The 20,463-nt window shown below is 42.6% G+C and overlaps 1 protein-coding gene across 7 annotated transcripts in view; it reads left to right on the forward strand.

Moving 5' to 3' along the window:
- The window catches only part of PPP1R12A (protein phosphatase 1 regulatory subunit 12A), a 77,531-nt gene extending 58,693 nt beyond the window's left edge, over nt 1-18,838 (forward strand). For 3 of the 7 annotated variants that reach the window (XM_075274323.1, XM_075274320.1, XM_075274318.1), the window contains 7 exons: nt 7,361-7,377; nt 8,218-8,350; nt 8,523-8,639; nt 9,276-9,323; nt 10,530-10,580; nt 12,519-12,676; nt 16,612-16,683. In XM_075274323.1, coding sequence (XP_075130424.1) covers nt 7,361-7,377; nt 8,218-8,350; nt 8,523-8,639; nt 9,276-9,323; nt 10,530-10,580; nt 12,519-12,653 — 501 coding nt within the window. In that variant the 3' untranslated portion in view covers nt 12,654-12,676; nt 16,612-16,683. Of the gene's footprint in view, nt 1-7,360; nt 7,378-8,217; nt 8,351-8,522; nt 8,640-9,275; nt 9,324-10,529; nt 10,581-12,518; nt 12,677-16,611 lie in introns of all 7 variants that reach the window. The other 4 variants (XM_075274324.1, XM_075274319.1, XM_075274321.1 and 1 more) reach the window with 3 other exon arrangements.
- The last annotated feature ends 1,625 nt before the right edge of the window (nt 18,839-20,463 follow it).

Raw genomic sequence — 20,463 nt, forward strand, 5'->3', positions numbered from 1 at the left:
AACATCAGGCGGGCCCTTAGTTCCGCGCTTTGCACAAAGGTCCACTTGACCACCGACGCGTGGACAAGTGCATGCGGACAGGGACGCTACATTTCACTGACGGCACACTGGGTGAATGTAGTTGAGGCTGGGACTGCTTCCCAAACTGGCCCGGTGTACCTCGTCTCCCCGCCTAACATTCCTGGCAGGGACACGAGAAGAACACCCCCCTCCTCCTCCTCCTCTACCGCCTCCTCCTCCGCCACCGCCTCCTCCTCCGCCACCGCCTCCTCCTCCGCTGTTAGATTGACCCCAGCTACGAGTTGGAAACGTTGCAGCACTGGCGTTGGTAGACGTCAGCAGGCTGTGCTGAAGCTGATCAGCTTGGGGGACAGACAGCACACTGCCTCCGAGGTGAGGGATGCCCTCCTCGATGAGACGGCAATATGGTTTGAGCCGCTGCACCTGGGCCCAGGCATGGTCGTTTGTGATAACGGCCGGAACCTGGTAGCAGCTCTGGAGCTTGCCGGACTCCAACATGTTCCATGCCTGGCCCACGTCTTCAACCTAGTGGTGCAACGTTTCCTAAAGAGCTACCCCAATGTTCCAGAGCTACTGGTGAAAGTGCGGCGCATGTGCGCCCACTTTCGCAAGTCGACAGTAGCCGCTGCTAGCTTAAAATCTCTCCAGCAACGCCTGCATGTGCCACAACACCGGCTTTTGTGCGACGTCCCCACACGCTGGAACTCAACGTTTCAGATGTTGAATAGAGTGGTTGAGCAGCAGAGACCTTTGATGGAATACCAGCTACAAAACCCTAGGGTGCCACAAAGTCAGCTGCCTCAGTTTCACATCCATGAGTGGCCATGGATGAGAGACCTTTGTGACATCCTACGGGTCTTTGAGGAGTCCACAAGGAGGGTGAGCTCTGAGGATGCGATGGTGAGCCTTACAATCCCGCTCTTGTGTGTTCTGAGAGAATCCCTGATTGACATCAGGGATAACTCAGATCACACAGAGGAGTTAGGGATAGCATCCGATCCGTCACAGCTGGAGAGTAGGTCCACACATCTGTCCGCTTCACTGCGTTTAATGGAGGAGGAGGAGGAGGAGGAGGAGGAAGAAGAGTTGTCCGATGATGTGATGGTGATACAGGAGGCTTCCGGGCAACTTCGAATCGTCCCATTGTTGCAGCGCGGATGGGTAGACATGGAGGATGAGGAGGAAATGGAGATTGAACTTTCCGGTGGGGCCAGAGGAGTCATGCCAACTAACACTGTGGCAGACATGGCTGAGTTCATGTTGGGGTGCTTTACAACCGACAAGCGTATTGTCAAAATCATGGAGGACAACCAGTACTGGATCTTTGCTATCCTTGACCCCCGGTATAAAAACAACATCTCGTCTTTTATTCCGGTAGAGGGGAGGGCCAATCGCATCAATGCTTGCCACAGGCAATTGGTGCAGAATATGATGGAGATGTTTCCAGCATGTGACGTTGGCGGCAGGGAGGGCAGTTCCTCCAGTAGGCAACCAAGTTCTCACCGGTCCACACAAACGAGGGGCACACTGTCTAAGGTCTGGGACACCTTGATGGCACCCCCTCGCCAAAGTGCCGCCACGGAGGGTCCTAGTGTCACCAGGCGTGAGAAGTATAGGCGCATGTTGCGGGAATACCTTTCCGACCACAGCCCTGTCCTCTCCGACCCCTCTGCGCCCTACACGTATTGGGTGTCGAAGTTGGACCTGTGGCTTGAACTTGCCCTATATGCCTTGGAGGTGCTGTCCTGTCCTGCCGCCAGCGTCCTATCTGAGAGGGTGTTCAGTGCAGCCGGTGGCATCATCACTGACAAGCGCACCCGTCTGTCAGCTGAGAGTGCCGACCGGCTCACTTTGATAAAAATGAACCACCACTGGGTAGAGCCGTCATTTTTGTGCCCACCTGTGTAAAGCACCCCAACATGAAACTCCATGTCTGTACTCAACCTCTCCAATTCCTCCGCATCCTCATACTCATCCACCATAAGCGTTGCACAATTCTGCTAATACTAGGCTCCCTCCACCCTGATTTCCCCCAACTCTGCTGGTTAGAGGCTCCCTCCACCATGAATTTGCCCAAACTGGGCTGTTTAGAGGCTCCCTCCACCATGAATTGGTCCAAACTGGGGTGGTTAGAGGCTCCCTCCACCATGAATTGGTCCAAACTGGGGTGGTTAGAGGCTCCCTCCACCATTAATTGGTCCAAACTGGGCTGGTTAGAGGCTCCCTCCACAATTAATTGGTCCAAACTGGGCTAATTAGAGGCTCCCTCCACCATGAATTGGTCCAAACTGGGTTTTTTAGAGGCTCCCTCCACCATTAATTGGTCCAAACTGGGCTGGTTAGAGGCTCCCTCCACAATTAATTGGTCCAAACTGGGCTAATTAGAGGCTCCCTCCACCATGAATTGGTCCAAACTGGGTTTTTTAGAGGCTCCCTCCACCATGAATTTGCCCAAACTGGGCTGTTTAGAGGCTCCCTCCACCATGAATTGGTCCAAACTGGGCTGGTTAGAGGCTCCCTCCACCATGAATTTCCCAAAACTTGGCTGTTTAGAGGCTCCCTCCACCATGAATTTGCCCAAACTGGGCTGTTTAGAGGCTCCCTCCACCATTAATTGGTCCAAACTGGGCTGGTTAGAGGCTCCCTCCACCATGAATTTGCCCAAACTGGGGTGGTTAGAGGCTCCCTCCACCATTAATTGGTCCAAACTGGGCTGGTTAGAGGCTCCCTCCACCATGAATTTCCCAAAACTTGGCTGTTTAGAGGCTCCCTCCACCATTAATTGGTCCAAACTGGGCTGGTTAGAGGCTCCCTCCACCATGAATTTGCCCAAACTGGGCTGTTTAGAGGCTCCCTCCACCATTAATTGGTCCAAACTGGGCTGGTTAGAGGCTCCCTCCACCATGAATTTGCCCAAACTGGGCTGTTTAGAGGCTCCCTCCACCATGAATTGGTCCAAACTGGGGTGGTTAGAGGCTCCCTCCACCATGAATTGGTCCAAACTGGGGTGGTTAGAGGCTCCCTCCACCATTAATTGGTCCAAACTGGGCTGGTTAGAGGCTCCCTCCACAATTAATTGGTCCAAACTGGGCTAATTAGAGGCTCCCTCCACCATGAATTGGTCCAAACTGGGTTTTTTAGAGGCTCCCTCCACCATTAATTGGTCCAAACTGGGCTGGTTAGAGGCTCCCTCCACAATTAATTGGTCCAAACTGGGCTAATTAGAGGCTCCCTCCACCATGAATTGGTCCAAACTGGGTTTTTTAGAGGCTCCCTCCACCATGAATTTGCCCAAACTGGGCTGTTTAGAGGCTCCCTCCACCATGAATTGGTCCAAACTGGGCTGGTTAGAGGCTCCCTCCACCATGAATTTCCCAAAACTTGGCTGTTTAGAGGCTCCCTCCACCATTAATTGGTCCAAACTGGGCTGGTTAGAGGCTCCCTCCACCATTAATTGGTCCAAACTGGGCTGGTTAGAGGCTCCCTCCACAATTAATTGGTCCAAACTGGGCTAATTAGAGGCTCCCTCCACCATGAATTGGTCCAAACTGGGTTTTTTAGAGGCTCCCTCCACCATTAATTGGTCCAAACTGGGCTGGTTAGAGGCTCCCTCCACAATTAATTGGTCCAAACTGGGCTAATTAGAGGCTCCCTCCACCATGAATTGGTCCAAACTGGGTTTTTTAGAGGCTCCCTCCACCATGAATTTGCCCAAACTGGGCTGTTTAGAGGCTCCCTCCACCATGAATTGGTCCAAACTGGGCTGGTTAGAGGCTCCCTCCACCATGAATTTCCCAAAACTTGGCTGTTTAGAGGCTCCCTCCACCATTAATTGGTCCAAACTGGGCTGGTTAGAGGCTCCCTCCACCATGAATTTCCCAAAACTTGGCTGTTTAGAGGCTCCCTCCACCATTAATTGGTCCAAACTGGGCTGGTTAGAGGCTCCCTCCACCATGAATTTGCCCAAACTGGGGTGGTTAGAGGCTCCCTCCACCATTAATTGGTCCAAACTGGGCTGGTTAGAGGCTCCCTCCACCATGAATTTCCCAAAACTTGGCTGTTTAGAGGCTCCCTCCACCATTAATTGGTCCAAACTGGGCTGGTTAGAGGCTCCCTCCACAATTAATTGGTCCAAACTGGGCTAATTAGAGGCTCCCTCCACCATGAATTGGTCCAAACTGGGTTTTTTAGAGGCTCCCTCCACCATGAATTTGCCCAAACTGGGCTGTTTAGTGGCTCCCTCCACCATGAATTGGTCCAAACTGGGCTGGTTAGAGGCTCCCTCCACCATGAATTTCCCAAAACTTGGCTGTTTAGAGGCTCCCTCCACCATTAATTGGTCCAAACTGGGCTGGTTAGAGGCTCCCTCCACCATTAATTGGTCCAAACTGGGCTGGTTAGAGGCTCCCTCCACCATGAATTTGCCCAAACTGGGCTGGTTAGAGGCTCCCTCCACCATGAATTTCCCAAAACTTGGCTGTTTAGAGGCTCCCTCCACCATTAATTGGTCCAAACTGGGCTGGTTAGAGGCTCCCTCCACCATGAATTTGCCCAAACTGGGGTGGTTAGAGGCTCCCTCCACCATTAATTGGTCCAAACTGGGCTGGTTAGAGGCTCCCTCCACAATTAATTGGTCCAAACTGGGCTAATTAGAGGCTCCCTCCACCATGAATTGGTCCAAACTGGGTTTTTTAGAGGCTCCCTCCACCATGAATTTGCCCAAACTGGGCTGTTTAGAGGCTCCCTCCACCATGAATTGGTCCAAACTGGGCTGGTTAGAGGCTCCCTCCACCATGAATTTCCCAAAACTTGGCTGTTTAGAGGCTCCCTCCACCATTAATTGGTCCAAACTGGGCTGGTTAGAGGCTCCCTCCACCATTAATTGGTCCAAACTGGGCTGGTTAGAGGCTCCCTCCACCATTAATTGGTCCAAACTGGGCTGGTTAGAGGCTCCCTCCACCATTAATTGGTCCAAACTGGGCTGTTTAGAGGCTCCCTCCACCATTAATTGGTCCAAACTGGGCTGGTTAGAGGCTCCCTCCACCATGAATTTGCCCAAACTGGGCTGTTTAGAGGCTCCCTCCACCATGAATTGGTCCAAACTGGGCTGGTTAGAGGCTCCCTCCACCATGAATTTCCCAAAACTTGGCTGTTTAGAGGCTCCCTCCACCATTAATTGGTCCAAACTGGGCTGGTTAGAGGCTCCCTCCACCATGAATTGGTCCAAACTGGGTTTTTTAGAGGCTCCCTCCACCATGAATTTGCCCAAACTGGGCTGGTTAGAGGCTCCCTCCACCATGAATTGGTCCAAACTGGGGTTTTTAGAGGCTCCCTCCACCATGAATTTGCCCAAACTGGGGTGTTTAGAGGCTCCCTCCACCATGAATTTGCCCAAACTGGGGTTTTTAGAGGCTCCCTCCACCATGAATTTGCCCAAACTGGGGTTTTTAGAGGCTCCCTCCACCATGAATTTGCCCAAACTCTGCTGGTTAGAGGCTCAATCCACCCTGATTTTCAAAACAAATGTTGGTGCCAACCTCAACTTACTACAAGGGCCAAATTCACTGCTGGTGACAAGCTCTCCTCACTGCAAGTGCCAAATACACATGTTTCAAGGTGTTTTCCTACTGTCAGAGAGGTGGTATTGAGTGTGTAAAGTGTGTAGTTGTTAGGCTGTGATGTTGGGGTAATAGAGGGTCTTTGGTGTGTTAGATGCCCCCAGACATGCTTCCCCTGCTGTCCCAGTGTCATTCCAGAGGTGTTGGCATCATTTCCTGGGGTGTCATAGTGGACTTGGTGACCCTCCAGACACGGATTTGGGTTTCCCCCTTAACGAGTATCTGTTCCCCATAGACTATAATGGGGTTCGAAACCCGTTCGAACACACGAACATTGAGCGGCTGTTCGAATCGAATTTCGAACCTCGAACATTTTAGTGTTCGCTCATCTCTACTATCTATATCATTTTTTGTGTGTTTTGATAGCTTTATGCTTCATAATGAACCCAGTAACTACCCTCAGAATTACACTTTGTATGTGGTGATTCTGTAATGATTCGGCCTCCACTTCTAATTTATATCCACAATAGTTGGGGGTTCTCGCCAGTTGTCACTCTCACTAATGCATACTTGTTACTTGTCCATATAAATTGCTAGAAGTGAAATACAGGAGGTTTCCTAAAGGTTTTATAGTGAAATTATTCAGCGTTCCCACCCTCCTGCATGTGCCTCACTTAATAGCCAATGACAGTAGAGCTCTGCTTTATGTAACCCTTCAGTTTCCTCATTTTTGGCTAAACACTTACAAAGAGGCATTTCCTAATATGTATGCTTGTAATGAAGCTTGCATAAACCTAGCCAAACATGCTTACAGGACAGGATGTTTGAGGTTTTTTGATGGTCCTTCTTTCTGCAGTATCTTATGTAAATAGGATTAACACAAACTTAACAGGTTCCTTTCAGCAGTGTATTCCTGATGGTGTGTAAAGCATACCACTGAATCTGGCAGCGGCTCAAGAATTCTAACAAGCAGACAAAAGGTCACTAGTCAGCCACGTTGATCCAAGAGAAACCAGAGACAAACCTGTATTGCCAAGAAGTTTTATGGGAACTTGACAAACCAGTTAAATGATTTAAATGTTACAGGCTTTGACTACCATTTAACTATGTTTTGATCTTCCCTTGTCTGGTTGTGTCTTGCTGTAGGGCTGTAATATATGTATGCTGAGATTTGGAAGGGACACTAAATGTAGAAAAGCTGAGAAATATATTGGGAAATGTTTCCTTGTGTCCTAATTGTTCAGCCATGTCTGTTCCTCCTCCTTGTTGCCCGCCGGCTGGTCAGTCAGGTGTATGAAGAGACAGTAGTTTCTTCTGTACTTACCAAGCACTGTGCCATACATTTGTTAGGTGGCTGTGCTTGGTACTGCAGTTCATCCCGTTTACTTGAATGGGACTGAGCTATGTTTAGACAATATGACATGTTCCGTTAGGACCCATTCAGTTGAAATGAAAGCGCTGCTCAACTCCTTTAGGCCCAGTTTTGTCAAATCATTCTCCAACCAAAGATGATGCATATCAGCAGATTGACCCCTTTGTTCTCTACAAGACTGACAAACAATATGTCCGCAGTTTTTTCCGGTTTTGATTATTAAGTTTAGAATTCTTTTAAGAAATTAGTTAAAATATGGGGTGTACCAACCCAGCTCATATCATACTGTACCCTATGCATTCATATATTTAAGGTTTCTATCTGCTAATGCTTTACCTCTGAACTGTCAAGAATATATTCCATTTACTGATTTTATAATTATTTTTTCCCCTTTTCTCACCTTCTATAGACTGATAACTCATCACGGTAAGTGATTGCACTTTATACAATAATTGGTTTTGGCTATTGTTTGCATGTTATATCTTTTGAATGGCATTTATTTTTACTCTATCATGAAAATAAATCTTAATGTTATATTAAATATTTACCTTCCTTTCAGTAATCATGGAAAAATGCTCAATTTTTTTTTCTAATTTCATTCAACCTCTCGAGAGCAGTGCAGTATTGGCGAGCCAGCAGCTGGCCCTATGTAGAAAGTGATTTGGCAATAGTAAGACACTGCTGGTAATTTCTAATCTCCCCTACTTTTTGTACATTTTAGGCTATGTTCATACTGCATCTATGGTAAATGTCAAAGTTATGCATAGGAACCCATTTACCCAACAGATTTCAGTTTCTTTTTGGCATCAGTGAGACTGTTGTAAGTGGTCAGGCAGCATGTGCACTACTCTATTCATTTCATTGAGAGAGCTGAAGATGGCTAAAGTACATCTCAAAAGTTCCCCATTTTTATCATTGAAGTTCTGATTGGTTGGACTCCAAACAGATCTTCAAGTTACCCCTTGTCCTAAGGATAGGAGATAAATTCTTTTGGTGGGAAAACCCCTTTAGCGCATTATATAGTAGCACCTTAATATGTGAGTTTCCGAGTACACGAGTATGTTTCTGTCAATGGCACATAGTGCTGCTTTAAAATAGCATTTTTTGCTGTGGTTCATGCAACAGTTTTGCAGCAGCCTGTATTCTGCCTTTGACTGTTATTGCATCTCCAAGAGTTTGCTTCTTCATATGTGTCTTAAGTATCCAGTGTTGATATGTGCTTGATCTTCCTATATATTGTTACAATTGGCTTTTGTTGGTTTTTAGGTATACAACAGGAAGTACGGGTGTTTTATCCACTGACCGGTATGAATCCAATATTGGATCGTCCAGCTACTTAGACAGAATTAAACCTGGTCATAGTAGATTAGACAAAGATGACTCCACAGACTTTAAAAAGGTGAGTAGGGCTTCTGTAAGGATTCTTAAAATATAAAACCAGAGTAAGCTTTATTTGGCAGACACGTCTTAACTAACTTGAGCACTTAAGAAGTTCATATTTAGGCTTTATTGTAACTTCACACTACAATTTCACTCTGTATGTAAGAAACTTTTTTTCTGTTGTTTTACAGTTATATGAACAGATTATGGCAGAAAATGAGAAATTAAAGGCGCAGCTGCACGACACCAACTTGGAGCTGACAGAACTTAAGTTACAACTTGAAAAGGCAACACAGGTTTGGACTAAGGTTAAAAAAAATTACCTTGTCATAGATTATATAAGATCTTTTGATACCTTTTGGGATATGTATTTTTGAGTTGTATGTATCATATAGTTTAAAAAAAACACACACAGTTCATTTAATTGCTCGAGCTAAATCCCCTCTGACTTCTATTCCTTATCATTCTTATGCCCATATCAAAATGAAATGAACTTTTCATTTTTTTTTTCTTTTCAAAAACATTACTTTTTAAAATAAGTGCAGATTAAAAGAACTACATGTTCGTTCTGCTATCAGTCTTTAATGTTTCTGTTCTTTTTTTGTTTTATAAAACTGTACCTGCCATATCCTCTTCCTAACACATTCCTCTAACTTCTCAGATGCTTCATTCGCTATTGACCACAGTATCTGAGGGGCTAAATGTCTGTGATCGGCGTTCCCTCCAATCCTGCCCACTGTATAAGCTAAATAACACAGCTAGCACTCATGGCATACTGTCCCTTTACACCTTTGCCTTACATGTATGGTAGTTGTCACTAAAGAATTAATTCAACATGACACTTCTAACCATTGTAAAAAAGTAAATAGATTTTGCTTAAAGAATTAAGTACAAATTCGATTTGTTTGTAGTTTGTAAAGTAACCCAAGTTTTTTTTGTTACAGAGGCAGGAAAGATTTGCAGACAGATCACTTTTAGAAATCGAAAAAAGGGTAAGTGTTCCTTTTGGTTAGGTTTTGTGTCTTTAGGCTAAAGCCCCAGGCTGTGAAAACACTAAGTTTTTGATGCAGCAATAAGTATAATTTCACCCAATACAAAGAAATATGGAGGGTCTAGCAGTTGTTTATCTCCAGTTGATCTGCACCGAAAAATTAAAATAAGAAGCAAAATTGTGATTCATTGAGTGATAGTAATTAGAGATGAGCGAGTGCTATTCGAAACGGCCTTTTCGAATAGCACGCACGCATAGGAATGAATGGAAGCAGCCGGCATGCAGACTTTGCCGGCTGCTTAACCCTCTGCTTTGTCCATTCATTCCTATGGGTGCGTGCTATTCGAAATGGGTGTCTCAAATAGCACTCACTCATCTCTAATAGTAATACATTTTATTTATACAGCGCCAACCTATTCCACTGCACTTTACAATTTGTAGGGTTCAAGTACAGACCAGATACGTTACAGAGACAGTCAGTTCACACAATGGGATTGGGAGGGCCCTTCTTACAATCTGTGAAGTAAAGTACAGGTTATGCAGTTTCCAAAGGGGAACATTATATAATCTGAACTTCTTTTGTATATAGAAAACCTCTCATGTTCCTGCACTGTGCTCTTTGCACAGGTCACAGAGCATGCTTGCAATGCTCTCTGAAGTCAACAGTCTATAGGTTCATGTGGATGCTCTACCACAGATCTGTAAATGTTGTAAGCGGCACATTAGGCAAGATAGAAATGATGATTAGCTTGTATGGAAAATGTGTTTTTCAAAATGTACACTTACAAATTAAAAGCAGACTAGAAAATTGTCACTTTTTTTTTAATTGGTAACATAAAATAGAATATATTTCCTTGAACCCGATAAAGACCCATAGTGGTGGCAAAGCTTTACCACTGTTTGATGCACTAAACTGGGACAAGGCTTCAATCATGCTTAAAGTGATTTCTAAAGTCAGACTGTACTGACCTAGTTCACTATGAATGTCCAAGTTTGCAATTTCTATTGTGTCTAGCAGCTGCACAGCAACTTCACCCAGGCAAAAGGACAACTGAATCTGTTTTTTGTAATATGTGCTGTTTAATATTCCCTGGACATTGCCTGTGTTGTCAGAAGAATGTGTTACAAGTGCATGGCACTTCATTATTTTCTCTTTATTAGTAAATTGTGAACTACAGCCGGTTTAATATCGGTGTTTTTACATTAGGAAAGAAGAGCTCTGGAGAGACGAATATCTGAAATGGAAGAAGAACTTAAAGTAAGTGCCATATTCAAAGGACAAATTTTAAGCTATCTGTTCTTTTCTAGGAACATGTGTGAGAACATGTTTCGTTTTCTAAGTCCTGCAAAGGTTTGGCAGGAAACACTTTATTGACCAAGAAAGGGAAAAAATAAAGTGTTTCCTGCCAAAAAAAAAAAAAAAAAAATTATATATATATATATATATATATATATATATATATATATATATATATATATATATAATGACTAGTCTAAAACATGGATATTTCTTAATACTCTTTCCATAGAGTGAACATATGAATTTTTATTTAATAGTCTGTTGTACGTGGCAGACCTGATGGATTTTTCTACACCTCTGGCTGCGAGGGAGAGCCATTGATACCTTGCGGTCACACCATGTGGAACACCAGTGACGCCGGGTTCACACCAGCGCCCGAACTCCGTTTTCAGGTTTCCGCGGCGAAACAGTTTACCGGACACAAAGTACTGCATGTCTGACTCTGTTTCACCACGGAGCGTATAAAACGCTCACCGGCGCTCACGGCCGGACACTTTTCAAATCCATTCAAATGAATGGGATTGAAACATGTTGGCAGGTTTCCGTCTCCTGCCCGTTTTGTGCGGGAAACAGAAAACTGCAGAACAGAGTCCTGGGCGCAGATGTGAACGAGCCCTAAGCTTACAAAGCCCCCTTCCACTTGGGAGAGCATTAGCTGTATGTTACAACTAAATCCCACTACAGATCTACTTTGTACATGAACAGTACTGTTTGAGAGTTCAGTTCTGCCAGTGCTCTGTGTGGGGTGTGAAGGGGTGAAAGCTAAAGTTTTGGGTTTTTTTTAATAGTGAACAAAACCACTTTCCCTGAGGTATATTTTTGATACATGATGCCAATATAGTATGCTTAAACCCAGATGATGTGAGGCAGTGTGGGGGTATAAGTGTTTTTAGAAAGTAATGCTATTTGTTGTTGTATCTTGAAACGTGACACACTTCTTGTGAATACACGTGGCTCTGGGACATTTTTTCTATAAGTGGCCCCCGTGCCTTCAAACAGCATTCTTCCTTTTTTTTAGTAGCCTACATAGGAGATCCCAAAGCAGGTTATTCCACAATGCAATAATTAAAAGATATGCAAAATCTTTTACTACAATAAATGAGTCAAAACTGTTGCATAGCTAAAATTGCAGCTGTGCGTCTATAAATTCATAATACACTATGTATTATGAGTCATACACAGTACAAATTACATGGTTATCTATGTAATTGAATGCAAGATTCCAGTATATACAATAATCAATCATATACCATAGCTAATAAAACTCACAGGCTGAGACCCCACACAATCTTTTCATTTTTAGCTGTAGATTTTGCTGCAGTTTTTTTGAGCCAAAGCCAGGAATCGCTACCAAAGGAGTGGGAAATGCTTAGGAAGTGCTTATACGTCTACATTCTGCACAGTCCACTACTGGCTTACGCTAAAAAAGCACCACAATTTTGATAAGCCTCACTCAGAAATCTGTTTTGAGACTGTTTGTGTGGCTATCTCAGGGCATCATGTACAGTATGTCCTTTTAACCAATGTGTAGGTATCTTCTTTACACCAGTCACTATGCAAACATCTACTCTGCGCTGGGTGTAATGTGCCCTGCGGTATGTATATAATGTGATAGGGCAATCCTTTGCACACTCATAAGCCTATACTTATTTAGGCTGTAACTTAGATGAATTCCCCCCAGATATCCACATTATTTAACAGAACTCATGAGCAGTTTCTATATCTCTGTAAAACATCCCTCGACTGATGAAGCTATCAAAATGGTATAGGTTAAAGGGGGCATCCTAGTTGATCTTGTACACTTATCTTGAAATTTTTGTAATATCTTCCCTTTCATCTTTACATATTTTACAGCAATCATGTTCACCTCTGTCATGTCTGTTCTGATCCTTGCAGAACCTCCATCAAGTAAAACAGATCCAATCTTTGAGACAGTTAAATGAACGACTGGTGGCTGAGAATAGAGCTTTGACCAGAGTTGTTGGCAAGCTCTCCGAGTCCTGTAGACAGCTACAGTCTGTGGACTTGTAGTCTCCTCACCCTTGGCCAGCCAGGCAGGTGCCCTGTGTTGAGCAATTGCCTTGCAATATATTACTAGTGCATAAGTGTGCCTGGGGATTTGCTTGTTAATTACAGTGTGGCTTTCTGCATGCAGTGCTTAATGTTTGACATACTGATCCCCAGCACAAATCTTTACCCCAGCACTATTGTTTTTCGTCTGCCTGAGGAAAATTAGGCTGTGCGTACATCTGTATTGACGACTCCATTAGGAGTCTCTGTTTGCAAGTTTTGTCATATGTAAAAATGACAGTGGCAAATCCTGACAGACCCCTTATAAGTCAGGTCTGTTTTGTGCCATTAGTGTCTGTAGTGTGTCACATTCGGCATAGTCGAAGCCACAGCACTTATGTAGAGAGAGTAAACATAGTAGATATGTCATTGTGATTTTTATGGTAGTCACGTTGCATTTTTTTAAAATTTTTCTCCCCATTTTGTGCCCCTCTGGGTTCTTTTAGCCACTCAGCCTGGATGCATTAAATTGAAAGATGTTGCTTTATTCATTGTTATTTTAGCAATAGCAACTTTTATTTAAAGAGAACCTTTCATGTCCTCGGGCACATGCGGTTTTATATACCACTAGAAAGCAGACAGTGTGCTGAATTCAGCACATTGTCAGTTTTCCCATTTTGTGCCCTCGGGTGAAGAGCTATCGGTGCAATTACCGATAGCTCCTCACTGTCAGAAGGGGGTTCCTGAACAGTATAACTGGGAACGCCCCTCCTAACAGTCTGTATGCAGTGCTGTATTGCGACGTGGCATTCCTTACCGCCCAGTCATGATGCTGAGAGGTGAGCATCTCCCCCCTCCTCCTGACAGTACAGTCATGGCTGGGCGGTAAGGAACACCCTCACATTACAGCGCTTCAAACACTGTCAGGAGGGGTATTCCCAGTTAGACTGTCAGGAAAGTCCTTCTGACAGTGAAGATCTCTCTGTTAATGCACCGATAGCTCTTCACCCAGGGGCACATAACTGGAGAACTAACAGTGTGTTGAATTCGGCGAGCTGTTGGCTTTATAGCGAGGACATGAAAGGTCCTCTTTAAATGCACTATAGCGGTCAACAACCTGTAAATATATAGCTTATGGGGGAAAAAAAAACACCTATAAACTGCGTTCATCGTTCACATATATGTAAATGCTTCTGGATGATGTTAGACTTGACTGCAGACAAAATGCAAACATTTTTCTGGACTACCTGATCCACTTAAGTTTCATAAATGGCATGTAACTGCTAAATTAATATTTCTAGCAGCATTAGAGAAAGATGGGTACAAACTTCCTCTGCCCTCATTCATTGCTATAAAGTTGAGTTTGCATTGGGCTTTGTTTGTGGTGTTCTTTGTTGTGTGGTTGCTTAAAGTAAAGGAGAATATCACAATTTTTACTTATGGATTTTTATAAAAACATTTTTCCAGTAGTGTAGGGGTCCGTTCCCAAATCTCCCGCTGTCATTCACAATAAATATGAAAAGTGCAGTGCGTGTAGTTATTTCTTATCAAATTCGCAAACATCTTTGTTTCAGACTTTGTAAATATACAGTGTGAAGTATACACAGCATTCTCTAAATGAGCTTTCATATTTTTTTTAATAAAATAGAACCCATAGATCCCCTTTCTCAGTTTTAAAAATAAGATGTAGGTTTACCAGCACTATACTGGTGACTTATCCTTCACATCTCCCTGTAGATCAGCTGAACGCTGCAGCCTCTTCACTGCACAAACCACCAGCCGTGCCATATGTTGTATAGCAGTTGTGTTTTGGTATTACAGCTCAGCCCCATTCATTTTATCCACTTAAGCAGATAGTAAGTGGGATTGCCAGGCGTGGAATCACTGCCAATCCATTTTGACGTCCTATTCTAAGTGATAGGTCCTCAGTATTTTAGTTGTGGGACCCCCTTCCCCTTTAAGATTTTATTTTTATCATAAGAGATTCTAAATAATATTTTAGTGTGTAAAATGTCAGTTTTGATCTTTGTTGATAACTTAAGCTGATCTATGGTCTATGACCAGCCCTAGATTGTCCAAAGTATGTTCTGTTTCGGTGGTTCCTAAACTCTCCAAATGTGGAACCCACATTTGGATGAAAATTTTGTTCTAGACCCAAGCCTAACCCCCCACCACCACCACCACCACCACCACCTTCATGACCCCATACTGCACTTTGCCCCATTTGCAAAATAAAAGCCCTTGTTAAATCTTCTGCTTTATTCTGCCTCAACTCCAGCAGTCATGGCATGTTTTACATTCTGAACGGCCCGTTGCCCCTCTCCCTTGTCCCGATGTAAATCTGCTCAAGATTCTCATTCTCACTAAACTCTTCAGTAATGTGCACACACACATCCAAACACTCCCAGTTCCCCCCAGCCTCCGCACTTCTCTGCTTGCATTCATCCTTGTACTCTTACAGGTCTGCCCACTTAATGCTGCATGGTGCTCTGCTCCAGATATGGTTGTTGACAGTCATGTGACCAAATTGATCATTGGCTAGATATGGACCGCAGTGTAATTATTACACACAATACCCCAGCAGTCTTTACACAAATTCCCAGGGAAGTCTCTGTCCACAGTTTGGGAATCTTCTGTATTTAATCTAAATTGCCAAAATATTAGAGTAGCTGTATGTTTTTGTCCAAGCAAGGTTATGTGAAGCATGAACTACTTGGCTTGATACAAGCTCCATTTTTAATAATGGCTTTGGATTTCTTTTCTCTGTATTAACACACGTCGATTGTGCACATTTTAGGCCTTGTACAAACTTTGCTATTGTTCATGATATGGCCTTCACATTGCTTCCTCTGACATGTCCTACAGATTAATCATATCAGTAGTCAAGCAGCGCAGACATTATCACATATCTTGTATAAAAGTAAAGCTGATCATAGACCACAGAATTGGGTTTGGGACATTGTTGGATCCTTGATTTTAGCTGTTGGACATCCTCTGACATAATGTCATTGTATCTCTAAGAAATAAGTGGGATAAGTTTTGTGTCTAGCAAACGTGGGCTCCACACAACTGCTGACCAAAATGTGTAAGCCCTGGAGAGCTTTTTACTGTACTGTCACCCCCGCAGTTCTGGAAAGTTTACCCCGAGCAGGAAACATTGAGGGAGACTGCAGAGGAAGCAGTCCCCTTTAAACCATGATAATTTTGGAGCTGCACTCTTTGTCTTGTTTTAAATTGTTGAAAGTAAGCCCAAGATTGTGTTTGTAGCTTACCTTCATCTTGAGGGATCTCTTATTAAAGTGGAGTTGCACTTTTGGGGCCCAAAGTGCAAAGGAGATATAGCAAACTTATCTCCTGACTTCCTTTGTAACGGTATGGCACTTGATATTGCCACATCTATAGCAGCACCTAAATTAAAATTAGTATGTTTGTTCTATGAGATAAATGCCATAAAATTCAGATGCCAGCATTGATGATCCGTTCCCGCCTCTCAAAAACATAGTCTTAAAAACTCTTATGTGACCACAAAATACAAGGTCTCATAAAGCTACACTGACACAAAATAGAAAAAGTTATGAAAGCCGAAATGCAGAGAGAGATGAAATGTTACTAGTTTAAGGCTAAAACTCTCTAAATTATTACCTCTGGTGCCTTATGTACATATTCTGCCAGATATATTAACTTCAGCCATAAATTCAAAATCACTTAAAGAAACAACATTTTCAGGAGTGTTTTTTGCAATCTTAAAATTTATTTTGCAAAGAAATGTTACTACAAGTGCCACTCTTGTATGTTTAGAAAGCTCTCCAGGGCACCTACCAAGCAGCAGTTTTTATAAAGGTATCCTATGCTCTCTGGAGGAACATCCAGCAAAATCACAAGACCCCTAAATAGGCTTACATTCAAGTATTGCTACCATAGAAGATTTAATGTCAATTTCCAGGCACACATTTATAGTCTCTAATGTTTTTCCTTGCAGATGTTACCCGACCTGAAAGCAGACAACCAGCGACTAAAAGATGAAAATGGAGCCTTAATCCGAGTTATAAGCAAGCTTTCCAAATAAATGGTTTATATGGCGGCAGCAGCAATTTACCGGCATTGCACACACGTTACTCCAGTGGACCAGAGCGTGGCAGTCACTGGATATGCGGGGGAAACTACTTGGCGACTGCAACTTTCAAATATCCTGCCAAACTCCCTCATTTATTTTTTTTTATTTTTGATTTTTTTCCTTTTTGATTTTTTTTTTTTCTTAATTTTGTACAAAAATGTTTGTTTTGTATTAAAGTGTGGCTGCTGAGGAGAGAAAATGACTATGAATTCTTGTTTACAGTTACATCGTGCAAGGAAAGTGTTCAAGGCCAGATGCCTCCTGTATTTAACCAGTAAGCCTTAGTTGTACATAAGCCTTTTGCAATCCAAAAGCTTTCTGCTATTACAAAAGACAGTTACTACACAGTTTATGTTGTGCCACACATGAGATCCTTCCTTTTCACTTTTTTTTTTTTTATAAACTTTGAGGTTTTAACTGAGTGTGCCAGCAGTTTTCTATATGCACTGTTTATAGGCTGCTTCTTGCAGATATTGCTAGTGGCTTTCTCAAGCCTGAACTGGCAAGGCATGGCGGAACATGTATTTCAGCAAATGACAGTCCAAAAATTGATTTATTGGTTTACAAGCACCAAGAACTGCAGCACCAAGGCACCATTTCTTTTTTGTATGGCTTATATTTGACTACTCCTATACTAGACGGGGGCAGTTGAATTCCTCATTTGTCTAATATCCATTTTCTCAGTGGAAAACTAGTAATCTGTTGCCCCTCTCTCCATGGCTTTTTATAAGAAGGCTTCAATGAGCTTTTCAGTACTGTAGCTTTCACTCATTTTAGCAGGTACTGAGTGCGTGTGTATATATTTGTGTGCTTGTGTATATATAACTATATATAGATATGCTACTCTATATCTATATATACATATATATGGAGAATCCTTATTGTGTTTCCATACCACTGTGTGGCATGCTCAACTTGGCCTCTCTGCAACGTCTGTTACTCCAGGTTAAAGATTGTTCTTGAATAGTGATCTTAATAAAGTTCGGTCATTTTACGGTATCTTGTCTGTTTTACAGAGGTGTGACTTCAATTATAGCTGTAAAAAAAGAAGAAAAAAAAAAGAAAAAAAATCTGATTTAGTTATTTTCTTTTTAAGTCACAACTATTAAACGTATATTATTATTTCACTACATTTCATGTTTCTTTGAGTACTGTCAGTATCATTTGTGCTATCCAGAGTGAAGTCACTATGCTTGTATTCCTAACATGCACTCTGTTGTGTAAATGCACTGTTGCCATGTCAGAAGGCATGTAATTTAATACCACCGTCATATCTATCCGTTTTCTACATTTCAGTGGCCTTTTTTGCAGAAAGTAACCAATATTATAAATATGTATGTGTATACGGCTAAGTGAGTTGATGATGCTTTCTTGTTATTTTTATTTTTGTTAGCTTTTATATTTTCACTGACCCATGAACAGTGTAATACTGGCACATGAATCTAATCCACTGAAAGCTTGGTAATGAAAACAAGACTGTAAATTGTAAAGCTTGCAGCAGCTATTGTATTGTTGACTATAATGTATACTATATTAAATGTGAATTTGTACCCCTATAATTTGCGAAACAAAAAAAGGTCATTGTGATCTACTGCCTATATTTTGTGGGTTTGTTTTCTTTTGGGTATCCAAACTTGATGTCCTCCTGTTCGTTTCTATGTTTTATGCAGATACATAGCCTCTCTCTTACTGCCAAGCTCAGGATTCTTGACTTTTAAAGGTACAAAGATAGTTGTGGGGTTTTGTTATATTCATTTAATATGTATGTCGGGTGTTAGGAGTTTTGCATCTTGAGGATGCAGAACCGAAAACAACTGTTCAGCTGATGGGGCTGCCGGGAGATGCGAGGTTAATTATTATGGACTGTACTTGGTAAAGCTTGGGTGTCTGTGAAGAATGATGAAATATATTTCTAATTTAGTATTTTATATTTAGGTTATTTATTCTTTATCTGAAACAGATTGGCTACTGTGCTACATTGATTTTATTGGTAGTACTGAGCAGGCTCTGTATCTGCATGAAACTAGTAACAGGCTTAATCTTTTGGAGAAAAGTGTATTTTGACATATACAAATAAAAATGAATTAAAGTATTTTCACTGTGTGCATCAACATGTTAGATTTATTGTTACCGAACTGTATATGCATAAAACCACCGCCTGGATTTCGAAGGGCTTAAGTCTTCAATTTCCTTTTATGTATTTTTTTTTTTTCTAATAATTTTCTGTAGTCTTTAGTACTCCTGTGATCAACTGAGCTGCTGAACATCAGACGGATATTATATGGCCTACTGATTGAGTAAATCCTATTCATCCTTCAGTATCACCTGCAGAACAGTTCACATCCATTTTGGGTGCTTAGATTTTTTCACTTTTTTTTTTTTTTTTTAAGAGGACATTTCATGACTTTGGGCACAGGCAGTTCTATATACTGCTGGAAAGCAGACAGTGCACTGAATTCAGCGCACTTTCGGCTTTCTTGATCTGTTCCCCGGGTAAAGAGCTAGCGGTCCCGGTACCATAGCTCTTTACAGTCAGAAAGGTGTTCCTGACAATCTATCAGGAACGTCCTTCTCCACAGCACTGCCTATGGACGAGCACTGTGAGCAGAGGGAGGGGGCGTTCCCATCGAATTCCATCCCCACAGTGTGGTGAAATATGCACACTGGACACCTTGCAATTTGCAAAACCGGTGGAAATTGCAGCATGACAATTATACATACAGAAATGCTGGTGGTTTACCTAGAAGTATCATCGAAGCAGAAAGTCTGCAGAGGAAACCTCTGTGAACTTTCTGTGAAAAGCACTACTGGATACAATGCCGTCACAGTTTTATTACGCAGCACTTTTTTTTGCTGCAGGACACTATGTGGGGCCTGAAGAACAGAAATCCATTGCACCATTAACTACCAATTTACATCTCATGGAAGGTGCAGTAACAGAATTCAAGAGAAGCTGCCATCTTCTGCCTGGTCTGATGATGATGATGATGATTATTATTATTGAAAAGTAACCCCACACATGAATGGTCTCAGGATGTTTCACTATTGGCATGATAGAGGATTCATATTAGAGCTCACATTTTCTTCACTGGACAATCATGGCTTAATTTTAGATAGTTGTAAATTAAAGTCTTAAGGTTAGTTCATCCACTTTTGTATATGAATCATGCGAACAGGAAAGTAGATTGGGAACTACTTCTTGTCAACACAATCCCTGCGGAGATCTGGCAGCAAGCACACAGACCCCATTTTAGTCTATGGGGTCTGAGTGCTTTTACTGCACAGCGCTTTGCATTTGGTATTCTGTTCGGGGGGTCTCCATGTGGACTCTCCCCAGACAATCCAAATGCTGATGTGAACGAGGGCTTATTCGAATCAGCAAGTCATGGCCCAGGTTAGAAGTAGCTGCCAGCGAGTCCTGACAAGCAGAGACTTGTGGAAATCGTGCAGCAGTGCTACTTTGTGTGGTGTCCAAGAAGTCCAAAAGAAGTGACTGTGACCAACAGAGACTATACGACAGCTGAGCCACATTTTCGGTAGCTTCACAGTTATAGAAAAAGTACAGCTAACGCTAGGTTCACACTAGCGTTCGGGTCTCCGTTCTGTGGTTTTGATGGAAACCTGTCAGATTGGGTACGGTGGTGAGCGTTTTATGCTCTCCGCTGCAAAACCGTTCAGAGTACTGCATGTCCGATTTGAAAAAAAAAAAAAAAAAAG

This window comes from Leptodactylus fuscus, chromosome 5, assembly GCF_031893055.1.
Source record: "Leptodactylus fuscus isolate aLepFus1 chromosome 5, aLepFus1.hap2, whole genome shotgun sequence".
Classification (NCBI taxonomy): Eukaryota; Metazoa; Chordata; class Amphibia; order Anura; family Leptodactylidae; genus Leptodactylus; species Leptodactylus fuscus.